Source organism: Populus euphratica, unplaced genomic scaffold, assembly GCF_000495115.2.
Source record: "Populus euphratica unplaced genomic scaffold, PopEup_1.0 scaffold110.1, whole genome shotgun sequence".
In the NCBI taxonomy this organism is placed as follows: Eukaryota; Viridiplantae; Streptophyta; class Magnoliopsida; order Malpighiales; family Salicaceae; genus Populus; species Populus euphratica.
The window spans coordinates 367,732-380,311 of record NW_011499904.1 but is presented as its reverse complement, the minus strand read 5'-3'; the positions used below and the strand labels follow the sequence as shown (position 1 = coordinate 380,311).

General features: G+C 33.7%; 2 protein-coding genes across 4 annotated transcripts; one reads left to right on the top strand and one right to left on the bottom strand.

Annotated features, from left to right (window-relative positions):
- The first annotated feature begins 658 nt into the window (after positions 1-658).
- Positions 659-3,612, top strand: LOC105133207 (probable metal-nicotianamine transporter YSL7). The gene is made up of 6 exons (XM_011037083.1): positions 659-1,170; positions 1,270-1,433; positions 1,561-1,658; positions 1,761-1,895; positions 2,052-2,241; positions 2,329-3,612. Exons 1-6 carry the CDS (start codon positions 759-761, stop codon positions 3,442-3,444), a joined length of 2,115 nt encoding a protein of 704 aa, XP_011035385.1. The 5' UTR covers positions 659-758; the 3' UTR covers positions 3,445-3,612.
- A 119-nt stretch (positions 3,613-3,731) lies between these two features.
- Positions 3,732-8,823, bottom strand: RHL1 (root hair initiation protein root hairless 1 (RHL1)). Of its 3 annotated transcripts, XM_011037081.1 has the most exons (12): positions 8,349-8,822; positions 8,106-8,216; positions 7,907-7,993; positions 7,575-7,789; positions 7,025-7,109; positions 6,533-6,772; positions 5,932-5,971; positions 5,797-5,846; positions 5,609-5,657; positions 5,116-5,150; positions 4,534-4,575; positions 3,732-4,305 (listed from the first exon to the last, which is right to left on the bottom strand). In XM_011037081.1, exons 1-12 carry the CDS (start codon positions 8,664-8,666, stop codon positions 4,270-4,272), a joined length of 1,308 nt encoding a protein of 435 aa, XP_011035383.1. In that variant the 5' UTR covers positions 8,667-8,822; the 3' UTR covers positions 3,732-4,269. The 3 variants fall into 3 exon arrangements, 2 of the variants coding, with proteins under 2 accessions (XP_011035383.1, XP_011035384.1); XM_011037082.1 differs by lacking the exon at positions 6,533-6,772 and having other exon boundaries at positions 8,349-8,821; XR_843741.1 differs by lacking the exon at positions 3,732-4,305 and having other exon boundaries at positions 5,566-5,657; positions 8,349-8,823.
- Positions 8,824-12,580: the final 3,757 nt, after the last annotated feature.

The following is a 12,580-nucleotide window of genomic DNA, read 5'->3' as shown; positions in this document are numbered from 1 at the left end:
TATACTATTCTCCTCTACACTTGCACTGATTTTGGGTGCACAGTGAATTACACACTATTCTGCCCGTATCTCTGCTGGTGATGCCTTATGTGGATGCTATTATGTTTTTGCAAATACAGCTGCTGTCGTGGGTTCAATTCTTTAAAGCTGCTGTGTTTCTGGTTAATGTCAGTATAGTCTTGCACCAGTATGCAATATCCTGCATTTTACTCAATCTGGTCAGGTTCTGAAGAGTTGCTATATTATGATACTAGATGGTCCAGCCTGCCAGTCTGTAACGGCTATGTTGTTCTCAGTCTCAGAACAAGACCATAGCTTTAGTTGTCTAACAGGGAAAATAAGTAGAAAAATAAATGACGATAAAAGGTTTAGCGATGAACCCTATAGCAATCTCCGTAGCTGAACAAATAAGTTGAAGTGATCGCTTGTACAAGCGTTGTCTTATTTTTCTCTAGGTTTGTCCTATGAAAATGAGAAGAAGTTAAAAAAATAGACAAATATCGCCGTCTTCTTAACGGCATCTAAGCCCCAGGAGCAAAGACCAGAGGAGGTCAGCATGATAAATTAATAAGTTGTCATTTGGATCATACGTTCGGCCCCATGCAAATATATTCATAGTCTATCATAGAATCCTTAATTTTCACCTTGCTGTGATTATTACTTGTTTAACTTATCTTCCAATCTTGTAATTTAAAAGGCAAGATCCTGCGTTGTTCGTGTAGTGGAAAACAAAAGGCATAGTCATAGTGATAAGAAAAATGGATCAAAACGGAAGGGAAGAGAAAGTAGAGAATGGTTTAGATATGGAAATTGCAGATGGTGATAACAACAAATACAAGAAACTAGAAGGAGAGGAAGAAGGAGAGGAATCAGTGGAGAGAATATTCGCAAAACAGGGAGTGCCATCATGGAGAAATCAGCTGACAAGGAGGGCCTTTGGGGTGAGCTTTATACTGAGCGTATTGTTCAGCTTCATAGTGATGAAGCTGAACCTCACAGCAGGAATTATTCCTTCACTTAATGTCTCTGCTGGCCTCTTGGGGTTTTTCTTTGTGAAGACATGGACAAGGTTCCTGGAAAGTTGTGGCCTCTTGAAGCAACCATTTACCAGACAAGAGAACACTGTCATCCAGACATGTGTTGTGGCCTCCTCTGGCATCGCCTTTAGCGGTAACAATTTTGGTGTTACTATGATATACTACCATTGATTTGTATGCTTTTATCTTTCATGGTAGAGCCTGATCATTCTATTCTTTAATATACATATAGGAGGATTTGGAAGTTACCTGTTCGGAATGAGTGGACGCATTGCCCAGGAATCAGCTGATCAACCTAGCGCGAAAGATATCAAAGATCCAGCTTTGGGATGGATTATTGGTTTTCTCTTTGTTGTTAGCTTTCTCGGTCTCTTCTCGGTGGTGCCTTTACGGAAGGTACTAACGCAACGAGGACTTATCTTTCTTGATCTGTAATATGAATATTGCACAAATGTTTGAAACAAATTGTTGGTTTGCCTTTTCCATTCTTGATCTGCAAATCTCGTAACCCAATTGTTTTCAGATAATGGTCATAGACTTCAAATTAATATATCCAAGTGGAACTGCTACTGCTCATCTTATCAATAGCTTCCACACCCCTGAAGGAGCCAAGCTAGCTAAGTAAGAGCACTGACTGAGCTTGTACTGCTTGGTTTTTGTGAAGATGAAATGAAAATTTGGACATTGTATCATCTTGATTTTGTCTGTTCTGTACTTTCGTAGGAAACAAGTAAGAGCTCTCGGAAAGTTCTTCTCCTTCAGCTTTTTATGGGGTTTCTTCCAGTGGTTTTTCAAGGCTGAAGACAACTGTGGATTTGCTAACTTCCCTACATTTGGACTCAAAGCATATGACAACATGTCCGTACATTTCTTGATTTCTTTCCTTATTCTTCGTTTTGAATTAAGAAACATGTACTGGTCATGAAAAAAGTGTCTTCATTATCAAGGTACGTTGTGCTTCCATATACTTTCTTGAATGTTTTGGCTAATTCTTTGTCATGGTCTTTTCTACAGGTTTTTCTTCGATTTCTCAGCAACATATGTCGGAGTAGGAATGATTTGTCCATACATTATTAATGCATCTGTCTTGCTTGGAGGCATTCTTTCATGGGGTCTAATGTGGCCTCTGATAGAAACTAGAAAGAATGATTGGTATTCTGCAGAACTTAGCCCTAAGAGTTTACGTGGTCTTCAAGGTTACAAGGTATGCACATTTTCTGATATGCTTCTTGCTTCTTGAAAACTTTCACCATTCATGGAAATTACCGTAAGGCTTAAATTCTGATTTCAGGTATTTATATCCATTTCCATGATCCTAGGGGATGGTCTGTACAACTTCTGCAAGGTACTAACCCGAACCCTCATTGGCTTGTATATTCAACTCCAAGGCAAAGACCCCAAAATGGCTCTTCCAGTTGATGGAAGTGCCCCTCCCAATACCTTGACGGCCTCCTACGATGACCAGCGTCGCACCCAACTATTTCTAAAAGATCAAATCCCAGCATGGTTTGCTGTTGCAGGTTACGTTGTTATTGCTGCCGTCTCTACAGCTACTCTTCCACACATCTTTCCCCAACTGAAGTGGTACTACATATTGGTCATCTATGCTTTTGCACCAACTTTAGCCTTCTGTAATGCTTACGGATGTGGATTAACGGATTGGTCCCTCGCATCCACATATGGAAAACTTGCCATTTTCACAATTGGGGCATGGGCTGGAGCCGCACATGGTGGAGTTTTAGCAGGGTTAGCAGCATGTGGAGTCATGATGAACATTGTCTCAACAGCCTCAGACCTGATGCAAGATTTCAAGACAGGCTATCTAACTCTGGCTTCACCTAAATCCATGTTTGTCAGTCAAGTCATCGGCACAGCAATGGGTTGTGTAATCTCTCCATGCGTCTTTTGGCTCTTCTACAAGGCTTTTGATGACCTCGGCCTTCCTGGCAGTCAATATCCCGCTCCCTTTGCTGTTGTGTACCGTAACATGGCTATATTGGGGGTAGAGGGTTTCTCAAGTCTACCAAAGAATTGCCTTAAGCTTTGTTACATCTTCTTCTGTGGAGCTATTCTGATCAACATATTCAAGGATGTAATGGAGCGGAAATGCAAGAAATTTGCAAAGTTCATTCCACTTCCAATGGCAATGGCTATACCGTTCTATATCGGGCCATATTTTGCCATTGATATGTGTGTTGGAAGCTTGATTTTGTACGTTTGGGGAAGGATAAACAAGGCCAAGGCAGATGCTTTTGCACCAGCTGTAGCTTCTGGTTTAATTTGTGGGGATGGAATATGGACTTTGCCGAGCTCGATACTTGCTCTTGCAGGGGTTAAAGCACCAATTTGTATGAGGTTCTTCTCTAGGGCAACCAACACCAGGATTGATAACTTCTTGGGATCCTAGTCATAAGAGCCTCATACATGGACTTGCTTGTTGGTGCATCAATGGACATTTAAATATCCTTCCACAGTATTTTATTCCTGCTTTCCCTCTTCCTCCCGTGTTATAAAATACTGAAGTGATCTGTAGATTAACATTTTCCACCTTATCAGTAACACCTCTGTTCAATATGTATGTATCCATATCCTTAATTCTCAATCCCCAACATGGCTGCCTAAATCGCATTAAAACGAGGAAGAAAAAAATCCATTCATTACAGCAAAGCAGCAACAATGTTGAGTAGATTTGTCGAGTTTATTGAGGTTTCTTAATAAAATCTGTAAAAGGACATTGACGCGGAAGAGGCAATATCAGCAGTAGTCTCAAGAGCCAACTAGCAATAGTGAGTTAGTGACTAACGATAGAACACAACAAATTTAACTCAACCGAACCCCAATCACAGGGTCCTTACCCTCATTGCAAATGACTATAGTATAATTAAGGAAATTGGCAAATCAAAAAATGAGAAGTCCCTGGCTTTTGAATCGTACAATGAAGAAAACCTCATTCATGAAATTTGTTCCTGAATTTGACTCGTCGTATGGGCAGAGCAAAGCTGCTTACCGACTGATTCTTCTTCTAATATTGATTTGAACCTTATGTTTGCCAGTTCCAAAGCCATCATCAGAAATGGATGAATAAATTTGCATTGGAACAGAACCAAGAAATACTATCCAGACATATTGCATCATGCCTTCCCTACAGACGAGAATTTTGGATGTTCAAATGCCTATATGCAAGTTCAAGGTTTCCTTTGGTATTTCCATCCACTCAAGTTGAGTTACAATCTCAGGCTTCCCAGTCTTCATCACTTTCTTCAGTACCCTGAGAAAATGCATAGTACAACAAACTTGGTTTTAAATCTATAAATGCCAACATATACGAGAATGCACTCACCAACAAGTGTCAAGGGATATTACTGACAATGTTGCTTCAATTAACAAGATTGCAGTAATTGAAACATCAAATTTCTGCACATTTTCATGTCACATAAATTTGAACTCTGAAGTTTGCAAAACAATATAAAAGTACATGAACTTGATGGGATGTCACCTGTGATGAGCTTGAGAATTCTTCAATGTCATCATCTTCAACCTGCATGGTTTTTGTAATCATTAGTCAACACAAATATACAAAGAAAAGGAAAACATAGATCCTCAAACAGGATCCCTGAACAGTGAGCTTTCTAAATGAAGGCATTAACTTCTAGAGCATTAGCCAACAGGTTGAGGTTTGCCAAAATTGGAAGAAAAAAGTGAAGAAAAAGGAAAACGATCACAGAGTGAAGTCCCAGAACAATTCCATGTAAGTACTCATAAAGATTCATTCCATTGTGAAAAATAATAAAACAAGGATGCCTATTTCAAAAAAACAAAAAAAAAACAAAAACGAAAACAAAACAAAGAAAGAAAGAAATTGATTCTCTAGCACTTTTAGGACTGAGACTTCCTTTCAGCATATGGATACATGCCTACCGGCTATTTGTCAAATTAATAGAGGCATTTCCGAGAGTTGAGGAATCTAATCATAAGGTTTTCATCCTTGAATGAATAGGAAAAATAAAAACAGAAGCATTCTCTTGTTTTCTTCTACACAAATCAAGGAAATCATTTTTAAATATAAAACAATTCATACCTCATTCACTTTCTTCTTTGCCTTGGATCCCGTCCCTATGATAACATCCGAATCAATGGTTAGATAAATTTGCTGAAGCTGCCTAATTATTTAGGAATATCAACCTAGGCTAAACATACTAAAGCTTAGAATGAAGAATCACCAAGACGTCAACATGGGTAAAATATTTTAAATTGAGTAACCTTCATTATAGGCACAGGACATTTGTGCATACATGCACATGTCTGCATGAGAAAACTCATTGGTTTCTTTTAAAAAAACATAATGCTGCAAAAAACTCACAGGGCTAACAATGTGTGCCTTTCCCAAGCATTATGAACAGTAAAATCTTTAGATGCACTGATCCACACAACATACAAAATGGACTAGGAAACTTCAAAAAATAACACAGTAAATCCTTTTTGAAATATGTTTTTTAAAACAAAAATAAAATCCTCATCAAGACAACACTTGTAATTGTAAAACTGTTAAACAATCAGAGCAAGAGAGTAACCAGCTTTTTTCCCTTCAGTCACTGTTCCTCTTTTCCTAGGTGCTTCAACCTGCAACACGAAATGCATACATTGCACAAGTTGAGTCTGAATTGCTCCATGACAAGCAGTTCTATGTAAGGAAAAGAAGATCCAAAACTGAAATTGGAGAAGAGAGTGAAGAAGATCAGAATTCAAAGCTAGCTCTCACCAGATCGATCTTCCTTTTCAAATCAGTTTTCTGCAACTTCTGATCAGAATCTGAGGAATACCAATAGTACATATCTTCTGAATCTTCAACTTTCAATATTGCATACCAAGAAAAGAAAACAGGAAAGGTAGAAACCTTTTGATGATGAGGATTTCCTTGAATTTCTCGGTGCCTCCTGGTCATGAAAAGGAATAATTCTTGTTAAAAACTTTTAACAGACTTGGTTTTATTCAAATTCATCCTAGTAATAAGATATTGTTAGCAGTGATGAAAATTGTGGGGAAAGTGGACATGAATGAGAAAATTTGATATGAAATAAGCATACAATTGGATAAGGCTAGATGGAGGGTTTAGCAGTTATGACTCCCTCTGAAATATTAGTCCCTTATATTATTCTAACGATTGCTAGTAATAGATAAACACGAAGCTTAAATTCAAACAAGAAATCTTACACACAGATTTGCATGTATGCATAGTGCCATGCATAAATAGCATACATGTGCTCCATGTATGCTCTACCCATAAGACGGCACACCCGGAAATGATAAAACTGCTGCTGTTGCTTTATATAGACCTTATACCTTATTGAAAAGGGTTAAGTCTACCTAGATAAGTGCATTCATACAACTCTAAACTCTAGCATGTCGCACCTATATGGTAGCAAAATACTATAGATTATAGCCTCTCAACAAGTTCTGACTAGACAGCTATTAGCCTCAAAGTTGTCCAACCTAACCTTTTCCACCACTTTCTTCTTTTCCTGCACTTTCTTGAACAACGTGGATATGGTTGGCTGAACAAGTGAACCATGACTATTATTCGAGTTTTCCTTAGGTATCGTCACTGAAGCAACAGACTCAGAAAGCTTTTTAGATTTGGTTATAGATGCTTGAATTTGCTCAGAAAGATGATTCCCTTCTCTAGAACTTTCACTTTCAATGTCAAGAGTTATACCAGAGGACATGTTAGTTTTCACCTGGGAAATGGAAGATAGATCAGGGAATCAAATGATCAGTAAGGAATGCTTCAACAAGTAAATGAAAGACCAATAAAAAAAAAAAAATTCCTACTGAAGCAGCAGAAGCAAAGAAATTAGACAAAAAATGTAAAACTGAAAGCTTGCAATAGCAGAAGCATATGGAATGCCATGCTGACTGATCAAATTACATGAAACTATCAAAGTATCAACCTTATGATTTCTTAATAAAATATCAAGCATTCTGCTTACTTTCTTTTCCTCCTCCTCCTCCTCCACCCCCAAGGCATCAGGACTTCTTTCAGCAGAATCATCTCCCGAGGAAACTTCAGTAAACCTGATTCAGCAATAGGCTGAAGATTTCACTACCATATTCCTAAAATACAAGGTTAATTGGAGATTTACTGAAATAGAAACTTGAACAGCAGATAGCTAAGAAATGGAAAACAAATGTGTCACAGAAACTGCACCAATTTATCATTAGGGAAAATTGATATTGCTACTTAGGACAATCAGTGACCGTTGCTATACGGAACTCTGCAAGATGATTTTTATTTTATTTTTCCCTTCTAGAGAGGTAATCAAGATTAGCCTTTGTTTAACAAGATCACAAAAGGAAAATGAAATATCCATCAATAAGAATCCAGACAATTGCTTCATTGAGAAACAGCAATCGTACTCAATAATGCAATATAAACAAACAAACTCAGTATTTAGAACAATGAGAAAATCCAGCAACTACCATCATCTTTACACAATCTAAGCAGTGTGTGTATGTATTAAGCAAAAGCAAAGCCATTACTTGAATTTTTTCCCAGAAGTTCTTGCAGATTGCCGAATTGGGGTAGTTTCCTTCAAATCTTTAAAATCATTGTTAATATCCGATAAATCATCATCAAGCTCAGTTTCAGAAGACTCTTCTTTTACATATTTGGTTCCATCACTCTTCTGAACTACTTGTTTATTGACAGATCCTGCTCCTGCCCCACCTTTAAAATCACATTCAACACCTTTTCCCTGAAACCAACAATCAAATAAGAAAAAATAGATTACCAAGTATATCTTCCATAACCCTTTCTTTCAAAAATATAACAAAAAAGAAAAAAAGGACAGACATAAATAAAAAGAAACAACCTCAAACAGTTCATTGGGAAAATCAAGTTTCAATTCTTCCGGGTTCTCTTCTTTCGTTCCAATCCACCATGCCTCAGAAAATATAATCTGGGCTCATCACCAAATGGACAAATTACTTATCACACTTACAAGACAATGAGTAAAGTTTGCAAACAAACAACAGGTTAGCTAAGTTAAAAGAAGACAGAAAGAAACATACCATGTGATCAAAATAATCCTCACACATAACATTCTTTCCACTCCTAGAGAATTGCAATGTCAAATATCTATTCTTTGGATGCAAAATAGTCCCAAACAGCTTCATCTGTCCCTGCAAAACAAAAACACAAACAACATGTTATTCATTCACAAACCCCATTCCACCACCAACAAAAACCAAAATCACAATGACCCATAAATGGAAGCACAAAAAAAAACAAAACCCAGAAGTGTTTTTAAGAACCTGAGGAAAATCGAGGTAAAGAACAGGGTTTTTAGAGGACAAGTCTTTGAGCTCGCCAATCTTGCCACCTCCATTAATAGGAGCAAGAAGACCAGGAAATGAAAACAAAAACCTGTTCTTTCTTTGAGATTTCCTAATAATATCTTTACCATGGTGTTTTGCAACAGTTTTTGATGGGTTCAATGAATATGGAGCCTTGACTTGTGCGTCTGATACTATGTTGCTGGTTATGGCAAGTTTTTTCAATCTTTTTCTCTCTAACACATCCGGGTTCTCTCTGTTAGAATTGCTGGCTTCTGTCTTCTTGGATTTCACCATTTTTTTTCCCTTTTCTTTGACGATGAAAATCTCAGGGTTTCTCACAAAAGGGTTTCTTTTTCTTGCATTTGGGAGGCGGGAAGCTGAGAATTTTGCCTCCTTTGTCGGCTGCAAGGTGCTGGAGATTGAGGGCTTGTGCTGGTGGCTTTTGTTCTGGGCTCAGTTAGGATTTGAACATTGAAGTCTGGCTTCAAATTGGCCCAAAGCTCGAGAAAACAATAGGATTAGCTCATGATTCGTGAATAAATATTTTGGTTTTATTAAAAAAATTCAACTAATTGGATGAATTTTATAATATATTTTTTAATAAGTTTCTCATTGTTAACACAAATTTTTAGAAAACAAAAAATATTAACTAATACTTTAAAATGCATAAGAAAATTACTGTAGTTTTCTTTTTATTTTTTTGTTTTTTTTGTTTTTTGGTATTTTGTTTTTTTTTCCTCATATTTTTTTTGTTTTTTTCCCTTTGTTTTGGTTTTACATGTTTTTTTTCCCCAAGATTTTCTTCTTCTTTTTTTTATTTTAGTATTTTTTTTGTTATTATGTCTTCTTTTTTTTATTTTAGTATTTTTTTTTGTTATTATGTTTTTTCAAATTATTTTTATTAATTTTTTTAATATTGAAATAATTAAGAATTTAGTTTTATAGTTTTTTTCTTTAAAAGATTATGCATTGCTACAATGTTTATCTGTATAATTTTTTGTGATTTTTTTTTTTAAATAATCTTTGTAGATTTTAATTTTTTTCATATTGAGTTGGTTAAGAATTTTCTTCATAGTTTTTTTAACACGTTGAATTATGACAATATTTCCCTTCATGGTTTTTGTTTTACTATAATATTTTTCTATATATCTGATTTCAAAATTAATAATATTCTAAAACACGTAAGGAAAGTACTGTAGCTTTCTCTATATATTTTTTTTTGTTTTAAATGTTTTTTTTTCATTTTTTTCCAAGATTGTCTCCCTCTTCTTTCTTTTTTTGTTATTATTTTTTTAAAATTATCTTTATCAAAAAAATTTAATAGTGAACTGATTGAAAATTTATTTCTATAGTTTTTTCTTTAAAATATCATGAATTACTATAATGTTTACATACATGATTTTTTTATGATTTTTTTTTCAAAATGATCTTTGTTGATTTTAGTTTTTCTCATATTAAGCTAATTGAGAATTATATTTTATAGTTTTTTTTTAAACACTATGAATTGTTACAATATTTTTTTACATGATTTTTGTTTTACTACAGTATTTCTCCATATATTTGTTTCCTAAATTATCTTTGTTATTTTTTTAAAAAATATTGAGTTGGTTGATAATTTAGCTTTAACTTTCTCTATATGTTTTTTAAAGTGTCTTCTTCTTCTTCTTTTGTTTTTTGTAAGAATTGCTTTTGTTGATTTTATTTTTTTAATATGAAGTTGGTTAAAAATATAGCTTTATAGTTTTTTTTTAAAAAAAACACTATGGATTGCTACTGTGTTTCCCCAAATGTTTTTTTTTCTTTTTTATAATTTTTTTAAAAAATTATCTTTATTGATTTTTTTTATATTAAATTGGTTGAGAATTTAGCTTTATATTTTTTAAAAAAAAAAACACTATGGATTTCCCTATATGATTTTTTTTGTTATGATTTTTTTTAAAATCATCTTTATCAATTTTATTATTTTTAATATCGAGCTATTTGAGAATTGCAACTATAAATTTAATTATGAAACATTATAGAAACATTATAGATTGTTGTAGTGTTTCTCTAAATTATTTTTTTATTTTATTTTTTTGGTTATGATTTTTTCTAAAATTTTCCTAGTTAATTTTATTTTTTTAATATTAAGTTGGTTAAAAATTTCGTTTTGTAGTTTTTTCCTTAAAAACATTGTATCTTATAACCATTTTTCGTATCTTATAACCATTTTTCTTTATGTAATTTTATTTTTATTTTTCCACGAACTCTCGACAACGCATAAAAATGCCACAAGCCCGTGACATTGCATGTACATGACATCTAGTAAAAGATATTAAAACATGTATAGATAGATATAAAATAAATTTATATTTATAATATTTTTGGAATGAATTTTTATATTCTTTTAAATAAAAAAGTACAAAAAAAACATGATTTCTCTACCTCAATTATTTTTATTTATTTTATCACTGATACCGCAACTAAAAACTATGTAAGAGATGGTTAGATTTTAAAATTAAGGATTTATATTTATGAGGTTTAGCAAAAACTTTTTCTCATCGCCATTGAATTGAAAATCTATTTTTTGGATATGAAGCTATATATAGAAATGGTTTAGAGTTGAACTGGTTCTTCTATTGTCTATTGAATGCATATATTTTTTAATCAAATTGGCTTTTAGTGACATGTAATTGCTGATTTGGCATGAAAACAAATAGGAGAAAATTTGGTAAAAAACCAAGTATGCTGAAATGATTTTTTATAAAATAGACTAGTTTTATCATCAGTGATCTCGTTCGAGCTATTTCATTAATATTTCACACACCTATCAATAATGCAGGTTATAAAATTCATTATTTCAAATTAATTTTTTGTATTATTATATAATAAAAAATATAAAAAAATTCAATTTATTATCAATTCAATATTAAAAAATAAAATTCAATAAAAACCCTACATTAAATAATAAAATTACAAAAAAAAATTAAAATTAGGTATAATTTTTTAAGTTAGAAAATTTTTTATTTAACTTTTTAGTTAATATTTAGTCAATCAACTAAACTTACACCTTAACTTATGAATTTTATGAAGTAAAATTAATTTTTTATTATTATATAATAAAAATTATGAAAATTAATTTTAATATTAACTAAAAAATAAAATTTCATAAAAACTATAAATTAAAAAAATATCCAAAAAAATAAAAGAAAAGGGGGCAATAAAACAAATAAAAAAAACTTAGCCGGGTTCAGCCGCGATACAGGAGCCGCAGTTCTATACCCACCACCACCTTTAGGCCATTTAATACATGATTATAAACCATCTAGGTGGTGGTCAAGTGTGGTAAAAACTTGGGATCAAGGGGTTTGTTCCCTCTGTGGTTTCAGGTTCGAATCCTTGGTTGCTCATATGATGGCTACTGGAGGCTTTCATGGTCGTTAACTTCAGGGCCCGTGGGATTAGTCGTGGTGCGCGCAAGCTGGCCCGGACACTCACGTTAATCTAAAAAAAAAATATATGGTTATAAATAAAAAAAAATATATATATATGATTATAAATAAATGTAAAAGGTATAACTCAACTCATTAGATATTAAATTTATTTTTTTAGAAGTTATTAGTTTGATTGTTATAAATTTTAAAGTTATTGAATATTTATATAATTATTAACTTCAGAATTACAAAGAATTAATTGAGATATACATAAATAATCACTATTAAATAAAAAAATTGGGTAGAGATAGCTCTTACTCACTAACCAGCCATTGTATAATGAATTTTTATTCAAAATGATGACCAACAAACAGGAATGCAATGTCTTGCCAACCACAACCGGACCGATTCAGTGCAAAAGCTTTCAGTATGTTCCTCAACAACAGCCTAAAATGGAGGAAGCCCACCATGCCAGTGCAGGAGATCATGAATCGAAGCGATCTGTTTCATGGAAGAAAACCTTTAGATACTGTAACTGAGTTGGCTATTATTAATGCACTGGTTTTAAACCTTTAACTCATTGATCATGCCACCAAACATATGATGTGGTTGACTAAAAGTGACTTAATTTGAGATGTTTTCAGAGATTTTTAATTTCTGTTTTGCCCAATCCTCCTCATAACCTCGCCATTAGATGATTCCTCTGCATCCATTTCCCTGCAATGGTGTGGAAAAACAGTGCGGTTTCATTTGGCTACGCACGCAGTTTCCACCGCGTAGCCAAATGGGCTCTAG

Excerpts from the sequence above, each read along its gene's own strand:
- LOC105133207 (XM_011037083.1), top strand. The coding sequence starts at position 759 with ATGGATCAAAACGGAAGGGAAGAGAAAGTAGAGAATGGTTTAGATATG. Across the intron at positions 1,434-1,560 it reads CGGTGGTGCCTTTACGGAAG|ATAATGGTCATAGACTTCAA; the intron begins GTACTAACGCAA and ends AATTGTTTTCAG. Across the intron at positions 1,896-2,051 it reads CTCAAAGCATATGACAACAT|GTTTTTCTTCGATTTCTCAG; the intron begins GTCCGTACATTT and ends TCTTTTCTACAG.
- RHL1 (XM_011037081.1), bottom strand. The coding sequence starts at position 8,666 with ATGGTGAAATCCAAGAAGACAGAAGCCAGCAATTCTAACAGAGAGAAC. Across the intron at positions 8,217-8,348 it reads TTTACCTCGATTTTCCTCAG|GGACAGATGAAGCTGTTTGG; the intron begins GTTCTTAAAAAC and ends TTTGTTTTGCAG. Across the intron at positions 4,306-4,533 it reads AATTCTCAAGCTCATCACAG|GGTACTGAAGAAAGTGATGA; the intron begins GTGACATCCCAT and ends GCATTTTCTCAG.